Genomic DNA, 12479 nt, shown 5'->3' on the forward strand with positions numbered 1-12479 from the left:
TTTTCCTCCTTTAAAATAAAATGACTTTTCATGAATATGCTGTATCATTCACATAAATAGTTTTCAGTCACATCATGTTTTATATTTCTTTTCTTTCATCGTCTGTTTGCTGTTTTCTCGCCTTCTCTTTGTAAGTGGATTACGAGGATCGTATATCTCATAACGATCAAGTTCTTGTATGTTGGCATCTATCACTTTTTTCTTTCTTTCTTCATCTTCAAAAATTAACTTGTGAGTCATCCTGAAAGAACAAATTAGATACAAAATAAAAATTGCTTTCTCTGATCAAATATGATTCTTTTCCAGATTGAAAATACAGTAAAACTTATATAACATGGATATTGCATAAACTGAAATCTTGTCTTTCACAGTAAAAACTTTTATTTCCATTTATTGAATTTAATCCTATACAATGATGTTTAAATAATATGGAATGCTTTCTGTTTGGAATCTGAACTGAAGAAAATTCATTGTATACAGTGCATTTATTTTTCTTTCCATTGATTATTTTTAAAATTTCTTAAATGATTGAATCTTCTCTGAATGACCCAAAAAAACATTTTCTGAAACCTTAAATAAGCAAAAAATAAACATTTTTTTTTAAAATCTTAAATCATGACAATTCACCTTTATTAGACATTGAATTTTATTGGTAGGATACAACTTGTACTATTTTATCTTTGCAGATAAAATGGCTGATTCATGTTCTCACATAAAAAACCATTAGTATCTTATTACACAGAATACACTCAACCTATGTCAGCATTTCTCAGGTCAATGCTAGTCTTCATTAGAAAATCAATCATATTATGCTGCATCGGTTGATTTGCTCTAAGGTCATTGATGTGGATTACTTGAAAACTGGACTTGTTTTGTTTTGTTATCTAATAGCCACATTAGTTAACAGCTGAACAACAATTACAGTAAAACTCGTTTAGCACGTACACGGATATTGCAAATTCACGGATATAGTGAAGTTATCTTAGATCCCCAGCTATATAAATTTAACAAATTCCTTATACGGATATAACGAATTAGGGATATAGCGAAGTTATTTCACTGGTCCCAGTGACTTTGTTATAACCGAGTTTTACTGTACCTTTTTTTTTTTTAAATAAAATTCCATTGCCTATAGTGCATAAATTAAATACATGGTACAATATGCAATATTGAATACTGAAGCATCATTAAAGTTATTTACCATGACATATCCCCTGGGGCCTCTGCAGTTTCAGTCTCCCCTTCTGGGGCCTCTTCCTCATCACTGTAGTCCCCAGAGATTCTTTTGACTGAGTCCAGCTTGGACTGGAACTTTGCCAGCAGGGCCAGTGTAGCTTCCTCCCTGCCACTCCCTTTCTTCACTTTCGCTTTCTTGTATTTTTCTCGCTCTGCCTTGTAGGCTGCTATGACCTCATTCTTTTCCTCTGGTTCTAAAATGTCAATTTTCTCCTGGTTATAAGTACATGTACTGTAGATCACTTCATTTTCGCGACACCTTATTTTCACGAGATAGTCATGACTCTTTATCAGTGAGACAAAATTTTCACGAATTGTGTTCGTTGCTCTATATAATCTTAAGGAATTCTATAATACGTGAGAATGAAATTTTTGCGAGCATACTGTCTCGTGTAATTACACGAAAATAAAGTTCTCGCGAATAAAAAGTGATTTACAGTATCTCAGATTAATCAAATGAGTTTTTAATCAGCTATTCATTTCAAATTTATGACTGGCTTTCATCAAAGACAATCATGTCTCGGCTGATCCTATTTCTAATTATTTTCCCCTTCTTTTTTTGTTTCTAACACAAAAGAGGCCAAATGATTTCCTCCTGATTTTTCAAGGTAGAAAGGGATCAAGGTAGCCAATTCTTTTCAGAAAGAAAAAAAACCAATAAAATGAATATATGTTACATAGTCCTTTGAAAATTACATGAAGACACATGCACCATTTTGCTTTTCAGTCCCAAACTAGATATCATTGAGATGGTGACCATCTCAAAGGGCCCCGCTTTCAACAATGAACATGAAAATGTAAGGTTGAAGCAATATGAGCTGCATGTTTGACATCAGAAAATTTTAGTCAAAAAATTTGTAATTTTAATGACAGAAAGATAATTTTTTTTATAAACTTCTGTTGCACCTATTTGCAATGGATTTTTTTTTTATTTAATAGCTTTGATTGAAGCAAAATTGAATTATTGTCATCCTGTACAATAATGATTTCTTATATAAAACTGTATATTCGGTTGTACAGAAATATTTCTTCTGAAACATTTTTAAACTTTATTTTGGGCTTATTGATGATAAAAGTTTAAATTACATACAAATTGATCATAATAGCACATTTTACCATAAAAATAAAATTCTCAAAGACACAGCTCATATTGCTTTAAGTTTAAAATGATTATTTTGAAGAGGAACATTTGTGTACTACAGTGAAAGTAACTTAGTACGACTTCACAGATACTGCAATTTTACATATATATATATATATATATATATATATATATATATATATATATATATATATATATATATATATATATATATATATCTCAGAGTTATCATGTATCCTCAGTTATATAAATTTACTGGAATTAAGGGGAAAAATTATGCACCAAACAAAGATTTTAAACATAGAGGCTAATTCTGACCATGACCTAGAAACTTTGACCAATTAAAGTCACTGCAAATCCATTGACCAGTGGCACTCTGTGAGTGAAATATGAGCCAGATTGGGCCAAGGAGAGAGAATATATGCTCCAAACAAGGATTTTTCATATACAGTAAAACTCGGTTATAGCGAAGTCCTGGGGACCTGTGAATTTAATTCGCTATATCCGTAACTCGTTACATCCGTATAATGAATTCGTATAACCATTATAGCGAATTCGCAATATGCATGCTTTCCTTCAGGTATAACTACCAAATATGCTAGGAAAGCAAATATTATAAAACATATCTTCGATAACTAAGGTTATATTATGAATTAGATTTTATATACAAATGCTAAAGAGAAATACATGTAGAGTCAGTTTAATTTATCAATGTTTTTATAATCTTTGAGAGTTCGTTATAAAGGATGTAAATTTCATTATATTTAACCTCAATGGGACTCGAAATCAGTTGCTATATCCGTAAATTCGTTATATCAGAGTTTGTTATAACAGTAAAATTTTACAAAGATTTGTTAAGAATTTTGCCGGGTACCCAGAAAACATTCGCTATATCCGTGAATTAGCTATATCCGTGTTCGTACCAAACGAGTTTTACTGTATTTCTGCTATGACCTTTGACCTAGAAACATGGTTTAAGATTACTGCACACCAGTTACCCAAAGGCACTCTGTGGGTGAAGTATGAGCCAGATTGAGCCAAGGAGAGAAGATATGCTCCGGACAAGAATTTTTCATATAAGTCTGCTATGACCTGGACCTTTGACCTAGAAACATGGTTCAAGGTAACTGCACACCGGTTACCCTAAGGCACTCTGTGGGTGAAGTATGAGCCAGATTGGGATAAGGAGAGAAAAGATATGCTCCGGACAAGGATTTTTCATACAAGTCTGCTATGACCTTGACCTTTGACCTAGAAACATGGTTCAAGGTCACTGCACACCGGTTACCCAAAGGCACTCTGTGGGTGAAGCATGAGCCAGATTGGGCCAAGGAGAGAAAAGATATGCTCCGGACAAGGATTTTTCACACAAGTCTGCTATGACCTTGACCTTTGACCTAGAAACATGGTTCATGGTCACTGTACACTTACCCAAAGGCACTCCGTGGGTGAAGTATGAGCCAGATTGAGCCACGGAGAGAAAAGATATGCTCAGGACAAGGATTTTTCACACAAGTCTGCTATGACCTTTGACCTAGAAACATGGTTCAAGGTCATTGCACACCGGTTACCCTAAGGCACTCTGTGGGTGAAGTATTAGCCAGATTGGGATAAGGAGAGAAAAGATGTGCTCCGGACAAGAATTTTTCACACAATTCTGCTATGACCTTGACCTTTGACCTAGAAACATAGTTCAAGGTCACTGCACATCTTTTACCCAAAGGCACTCTGTGGGTGAAGTATGAGCCAGATTGAGCCAAGGAGAGAAAAGATATGCTCCGGACAAGGATTTTTCATTCAATTCTGCTATGACCTTGACCTCTGACCTAGAGACATGGTTCAAAGTCACTGTACAACGGTTACCCAAAGGTACTCTGTGGGTGAAGTAAGAACCAGAATGGGCCAAGGAGAGAGAAGATACGCTCTGGACAAGGATTTTTTAATAAAATTCTGCTATGACCTTGACCTTTGACCTAGAAACATGGTTCAAAGTCACTGCACACCAGTTACCCAAAGGTACTCTGTGGGTGAAGTATTAGCCAGATTGGGATAAGGAGAGAAAAGATATGCTCCGGACAAGGATTTTTCATACAATTCTGCTATGACCTTGACCTTTGACCTAGAAACATGGTTCAAAGTCACTGCACACCAGTTACCCAAAGGTACTCTGTGGGTGAAGTATGAGCCAGATTGGGCCAGGGAGAGAAAAGATATGCTCCGGACAAGGATTTTTCACACAAGTCTGCTATGACCTTGACCTTTGACCTAGAAACATGGTTCAAGGTCACTGCACATTGGTTACCCAAGGGCACTCTTTGGGTGAAGTATGAGCCAGATTGGGCCAAGGGGAGAGAAGATATGCTCCGGACAAGGATTTTTCACAAAATTCTACTATGACCTTGACCTTTGACCTAGAAACATGGTTCAAGGTCAGTGCACACTGGTTATCCAAGGGCACTCTGTGGGTGAAGTATGAGCCAGATTGGGCCAAAGGGAGAGAAGATATGCTCCGGACAAGAGATCTCGGACGGACTGACAGACGAACAGCTGGACGGACGGACGGACAGACATACTGATCACTATAGGGCGCCCGCCGAGCGGGGCCCTAATAAAATCCGTTACACAAGGCATGTAAACTGACTTTTCATTGGGATTTTGGGGACTGCCTTAAAACTCAAACGAACATATAAATTTAACTTTGTTGAGGTAAGTCTGCATGGAATTTGAAATCCTGATCTTGGCATAAGTTTATAGAACTCAAAATTTACAAGTGTTTATCTGTGCTAAGGTAGTGATTTCCATTTCTATGCATAGCTTGATGGCAAGTCTAATTTCATTTTTTTCTAAAAAGATGTTTGGGTGCAAAAACAGACTTCTTAAACTTCTTACAGCCTAAATATAAACACAATCAACTTTCTGACCTACTGGCAATGGATGAAGGAATACAATCATGTTTTTATCATAAAATATAATAAGTTTATTCTAGTGCAATAATATCAAGAGAAAATGGTGGACTGCTTAATTTTTCATGAATGACCAAAATTAGATAACGTTGGTTATAACTGGAAATCTGATTTTTTTGTCAGGCCTGGGGGCCATAAAACTTAGATGAGCTCACTTTTGATCTAAGTCTCACTTTTCCACTATATATTCCTTTGGAAAAAGTGAAACATCAATATTTTTTGTGGTTTTGTTACTCAGGAAAACTTGAATTAAATTTACCTTCTTTAACTTTGTCCTCTTCACTTTGTTTCTTTTCTGTTTTCATCTCTCTCAGGTCTCTCTTTAATCGCTTTGCCTCTTGTCGCAATTCTTCACTACAAGCATAATTAATGGGGAGTTCTCTCATATAACATCTTACACGATAAAGTCTTTCACAATTAAGTCACTAAGGACAGCCCTAGATTTCTTACTTTCCTAAGATCCACCAACACTTTCATAACTATCTCACTCATAGCAAAAAATGGATTCTAAATGTGAATTCATTGTGAAGATGTTTTAAATAACCTCAAAACTTTCCATTCCAGAGCAAAGTTTGGAAAAAAAAATTAAGAGGTGTGAACTGATATTTAATGTCGTTTTGTGAACTGCTTTGTAAAACTTTATCTTTGATTCAGAATATGAAATGTATTTGTATTTATGATAACAAAATTATTAATTATTAAGAAACTTTACATATTTTTCAATGACATCTTTCTTATTTTGACTTATTATGTACTTGGTAAACCTGTGATGATGAAAAAATGTATTCAGTGGAAACTATAGCGTTTGTTGGTAGATCTGAGAAAACAAGCACAGAATAATTGACATCTCTTTATCACTTTTACAGTGAATGATGTAGTAAATAATTGCATTGCCCCTTTTTATCACAAATATTACCTACAGGTAATCAATATTTGTTGTTATAGCGATAGCAGATACAAATATTCCTGTTCCATAAAGCATATATAATTAAATCATGCAAATTTTCTCAAAATGTACATTTATGTGTATATATGGCTAAATTGGTTTATTTTTGTTTTTCTGTTCAATGTATCTATGTATGTCTACGGGGGCAAATTAAGGAATGAATTAATAGCTACCCAAATTATACTGTACAATCTGGGTTGGGACCATCATGATTTTTACGCAATCTACAGTATCATTGTTTATGACATAATATTAGTCCAAAGGTTTGTGAGGAGTGTAGCAGATCATAAACCCTTAGCTATAATTAAAATCACAAATCACTTTTTATTAGTGAAAACTTTATTTTGCATAATTATGCAAGAATTCTGCTCGTAAAAATTTCATTTTTACATACAATTCTACTATTTCAGATTATATAGAGCAATAATCAAAATTTGTTTAAAAAAAAAAAAAAAAAAAAAAAGTTTCTAAACAACAGTCTAGGTAAAAGAAATTTCATAGAGCTTTAAAAAAAATTGTGAATACATTTGAATTTTGTTTTTCTTATAAATATCAAACAATAATCTAACAAGGTGTCATGAAAATTTAGTAATCTACAAAAAACTGTGTATTTAATATTTGGAATATAAGAAAGAGTTGTGTTTGTTGAAGTTTCTCAAAAGTCAGACTCCAGAGGTCATGTTCAAAATTGTTGTTACCCAAAGGAAGGTCTTGTCACAAGCAATATATCTGTGAAATATGAAAGCCTATTGTTCAAAAGTCATGCCAATATAAAAAATTTTAAAAGTGGGTCAAACACTAAGGTCAAGGTCAATAGGTCAAAATATTTATAACCACTGAAAGATCCTATTGCAATGAATACATATGTGAAGTATGAAAGCCCTAGCACCAACAGTGTAAAAGTTATGGCCATGGTTAAAGCTTGGGATTTTTTTGTTTGTTAAACATGGGTCAAACTCAAAGTCAAGGTCAAGAGGTCAAATTTGGTGGTACCAAAAGAAAGGTCTTGTCACAAGGATTACACCTGTGAAAAATGAAAGCCATAGTCCCATCCTCTTAAAAGTTATGATCAAGGTTAAAGTTCTTGCAGACAAACAGACAGCTAGAATATGGAAGGACATAGCTGGACCCCTGAATCTGCTATTGTGGGGGCATAAAAAGGGTTTTAGTGCACATCACATAACTGATATATTTATACCTGTTTACTTCAAGAAAATTCAAGATCAGAGAAAAAATTTACTCCTGCAAAGTTGGAAGCTGGTGCCATGGAGGAGTAAACATTCCCTGTCAAATTGTCACACCCAATATGAACCCTTCGATGTCTCATATATTCACCATGGCATAATGGTTATAGAAAAGTCTTCACAAACATAGTGAAATGAATCAAAATTTCACTTTTACAGTTTGTCAACAAAGCAATGAGAAATAAGAACTTTAATAAGAAATTTAGTGCAATCACTGGCAGTTGAGTTGTTGGCCTATTCATGAATAAGCACTACACACTTCTGTGCTGTATATTGTATTTATGTATGATTTCTTAGCTGTATTCATGAATTAATGCATCAATGTCTGCGCCAAAGCTGCTAAAATATGAACCCGGCTTTTTAAGTACACGTAGTACATTAAACTCACCCCTCTACATGTTGACTAAAATATATGCTTGATTTTGATCTTTGATTTTTTTTTCAATCATGACTCAAGGTACTCTAAGTTGTTACTTGGACTTTTTAACCTTCACACTTGGATCAAGGTCACCACGACCCTTTATTCATAAACACTCCTAGAGTGAAGGACAAGTCAAATTAAGCCAGAGAGACACAAAATATGATCTGGGCAAGGAATTTTTGCTAAGTGCTTTTTGAATACTTAGGAACCAGATTGGGCAAAAGAAAGAGAAATTCTACTCCACAGAAGTAATATGAGACAGAAAAGATGGATCAATTTCTGCAGCCAATTACCGTATAAGTTGAAATTTTAGCAAGACGCAAATTTAGCGATTTGCCCTTAAAAACTAGTATTTTATATTTAGCAAGATGTAATTTTAGCAATTTTAAAATGCTCACTAAAAAGCTATTACAAATAAAACACAATTAATTTTAGCGATATTCAATTTTAGCGATCTAAGCACCCTCGCTAATAATGCCAAAATTAAATCAAATTAAATGCAAAAAAATTCAAAAATGTGCTTATACGGTATATTGGAGACCACGTAATGATATAACTTTGTACTCACGTTTTACTTATTCTCTCTTGCTCCTCTTTCTGGTCTTTGTCTGGTGACGGGGATTTCCTCTTTTTCTCCTTAAACAACAAAAGTAAAAATTAAATTTCAAAAGAAAAGGAGGAAAGAAAGAAAAAAAAACATTTTAAAAAATTCTAAATGTAAATATGTTTTGACTGGAATGCATTCTCTAATGCAGAAAATAATATAACACATTAGAGGCACTCCTAAGCATCCTCTCCCAAAGAGCATATCTATGAATCAAGGCATCATTCAACACTGATCCCACTGTAAATTATGTCACTCTTGTTTTCACACTGGACAAACTTACACACAAACACATTACTATACGCTACCCCTCCAACCCTAACAAGAGACAGCAACATAACTATTGTTGAATTATTTTGATTTTTTTTCCCAGTTTTTGCTTGAAATGATGTGCTAAATTTAAAGATTCACAACCAAAAAAGGTACAGTGGATTTTCTCAATAATCCACTTTTAGTTTTCTCATCAAGCATTTTGTAAATCACAAAGAAAAAAAAATTAAGTCACATTAAATTTTCATCCATTATGTTCTGTTTAAATTATTGAATTTTAGCTATAACTCATCTACCAGGTAATCCCACAAAAAGAGGATGTGGCAAATTATAAAACTTCACATAGATTTGGAAATTTTTTTGCCAAACCTTTGGTGGCTGTGCTAGCCTCTGTCTGACTTCCTCCTGGTCTATTTCTGTTGTTTCTGTGCTGAGGGAGGGGTCATCTATAAGGTCATGACTACTTTTACTCTTCCCTTTGGAGTCCTTGGATACCAGATCTACTTCCTCTTCCTGTTCTTCTGCTTCGTCTCCAAACGACAGCAATTTGTAATTTCTGAGAGGGGGGGAAAAAGTCAAACACAGTTTAGTACATTTCAGAGCAGAACTTAGAAAATTATCAATTTGCATTACAGAGAAACTGCCCAAAAATGGCTGTCTTCTGGACAAACTAGAACTGTCCATTAGGGACAAATACCCCCCGCTGGGTTTTTCAGAGAAGGTGCTAATTCAAAAATACTTTATGGATCTGGAGGTGTTCACAATTTACTTACAAAAATTTGCAGTGAAATATAATTGCTCATCATGTTTCTTAATGAATGAAACAAAGGTGCAACCAAATGAAACATCAATACTACAACATTGTAATTCCACTGTAACATTATTTTTTTAATTTAATTTTTTTATTTCTGCATTAAAAAAATATATTGCAATTATGTGCTATGTCACTCTGCAAACTGATTGTTGAAAAAAAATCATATTATACAAAATCAAATTAATCTTGATAACTTTATATCAAATTCATTTTGAAAATAAAGAGCTGTTCATCCAGTAATGAAGTGCTTTGACAGACAATAAATTACAATTAAGAGAATAAGAGAAGAGAGATCTTTAATTCTTGTGCCCGATTCCCAGGAGATAACACATGGTTCATAATGAGATGCCTTAATGTTCAACTTCCCACACCAAACTCATTAATTTATCTTTAACTGGATGCATGTCCAGTCATTATTCCCAAGAGACAAATGAAATTACATCATCTTCTGTGCAATGTAAAAACTGTTTTTAACACTTGATGATGGTTTTTTTTTCTAAAGTTTTTATGAGTAGTTATGTTTTTGTACAGATATTCTAGATTCTATGTCTCAAACCTTATACATGAGCCCAAAATGAACAAGTCAATTAAAATAAAAAATAAAACCTGTAAAATGCAGAAAAATGAAAAAAAGAGTTGAAAATTCCAGGTGCACACCTTCATATGGTGAATAATAAGTGTACAAATTTTCAGATTAATCCTTGCAATAGTTTCTGAGAAACGGTCCGGACAAAACCACAAAATAAAAGTGAAAAAACACCTGTAAAATTCAAAATAATAATTGAATCAAGATGAAAATTTCAGGTGCACAACTTCATATTGTGAATAATATGTGTACAAATTTTCAGACAAATCCTTCCAACAGTTTCCGAGTAATGGTCTGGACAAAATCTTGTCTACAGACAGACGGACAGCTAGACAGACAGACGGACATGGTGATTCCAATATACCCCCCCTAAACTTCGTTTGCGGGGGGTATAACAAAAACAGACACTCCTTCCAGACCAGACCACAGATTAGAAAGGTGGCTGCTTTTCTGAGGTTTACAGAGTACCGACAGGGTCTTTTTATAATGATGGATTTGGAGGGAGTTTTCAGTGTGACAGTTTTGAGATGTTTCACTACATGTATATTTACTTCAAAAGAATATAAAAGATATAACAAACATTTCATTACTGATGATGATGATGATAAACATATCAAAAGAGAAAAGTATGTTGATTGTTTTATTAGAATTGCCTCAAGATGGGTGGTGATGAAATAGGATTTATCTCCCTTACACTACAAAATGCTACTACAGTAAAATTTGTCTAATCCGGACTCTGAGTACTCCGGATTTTTGTCCATTCCGTCTATAAATTTTAGTCCCATGCACTTCTTTAAGAAATTCATTGGAAAAAATTCTGTGTACTCCGGATACTGTCTATTCTGTATTCCGAACGGCCATACCGGTCCCAACTGCTCATAATTAACGGTAATTATTTCCTCTAATCCGGCCACACCTGAGTTACTTCAAAGCAATTAACACCTTTCGTGGTGGATGTGATAATCTGTGTTTACATTAGCAGTGCCATGAGACGAACTCAGTGAAATGCGGCAGTGAAACAGCCCAATTGAAAAAAAAATATTACTAGTATATGATTGAATTACAATTCAAAAAAGATTTATTTTGTTTTAAGTCCTTTTACCACATTATAACATAAATACAAAAAATATATGTACGCGATCAAAATATAAATCGGGATCGAAAATCGAACGCATTTCAAAATGGCGCCATAGCACTGTGGGGGAAGACGTAATTTTTTACATAAAAATTAAAAGTTCAATCCAATAATTAGTACATCGTAAATAATTGTGCATTACTGTTTTTACATTGAATGAGCTCTTTGACAAGCGAAACCTGGCCCGCTTGATATATAGTAGGCGTATATTATGCGTGCCTATAGATTTTGATTTAGGTAACATTTCACCCGACTTTCAAACTTCGTGAACAAACAAGAAAATACAGTAAGTCATATGAAACTATTTTATAGTTTCCAGACTCCAAAATATTGATTGATTCCATCATATAATTACATTTTATATTATGTATATGATGTCTTGTACATAAACAACGAAATTTTCAAAATTAATATTTTCCTGCATTTTCCTGCACTCCGGATTCTGTCTAAACCGGCCAAATTTTATGGAACCGGCGGTAGCCGGTTTGGACAAATTATACTGTATCTGCAATTTTGTTAGATTGCATGTAAACTGATAGCATACTTTGTGGCTTTTGACTTGCTCTTCACTTTGTCTTCTTTTGTTTCTTTAGATTTTCTTTCATGTGCAGATACTCTTGGAATAATGTCATCAAATGGGTTTGATAAAATCTGGAGTAAAATGTGTGAAAAAAAAAAATTTGAATTGTGTAATCACACTTATTTGCCGGTACATTATGATGATCAATCAAAAAACAATACACCTCCTGCCCACCCACTCCCAAAAAAGGGTGTGTGGACTTTCAATATTATTCTTCGGTTCAATATTTTTCTTACTCCCATACCTAAAGAAATAGAATATGAAGCTTTATTTGATGGGGTACTTACATGTGTAGTTTTGATTTTGTGAGGGTCGTACGGTCGATCATGTTGATCCACCTCCACTTCCTGTAATTTTCCTAAGTTATACTGCGTGTTCCCTGTTATCTGGTAATAACGAATATTGAATTATTTATGAATCATTCGTAAAACCAAATTTGAAAAACATAACATCATACTCAACATCAAAGTTTTTCAAAGAAACGTTTGCCTGTTGATTTTGCTTTCTGAAGAAAGAAAACCTGTTGAGTAAAAATCACATGTATAAGGTATGGAAAAAAGTTTACTGTCAGACACATT

The 12479-nt window shown here is 33.9% G+C and overlaps 1 protein-coding gene across 1 annotated transcript; it reads right to left on the reverse strand.

Moving 5' to 3' along the window:
- Positions 1 to 6: 6 nt before the first annotated feature.
- Positions 7 to 12287, reverse strand: LOC134256751 (spliceosome-associated protein CWC27 homolog; the record flags this gene model as incomplete). Its single annotated transcript, XM_062739424.1, has 7 exons — positions 7 to 241; positions 1202 to 1430; positions 5561 to 5655; positions 8481 to 8548; positions 9156 to 9342; positions 11866 to 11972; positions 12189 to 12287. Coding segments are annotated over 7 exons (954 nt in total), but the record flags the coding sequence as incomplete, so codon positions are not given.
- Between the last annotated feature and the right edge of the window lie 192 nt (positions 12288 to 12479).

This window comes from Saccostrea cucullata, unplaced genomic scaffold, assembly GCF_032062105.1.
Source record: "Saccostrea cucullata isolate Sc308-1 unplaced genomic scaffold, CSIRO_AGI_Scuc_v1 ctg16694, whole genome shotgun sequence".
Lineage (NCBI taxonomy): Eukaryota > Metazoa > Mollusca > Bivalvia > Ostreida > Ostreidae > Saccostrea > Saccostrea cuccullata.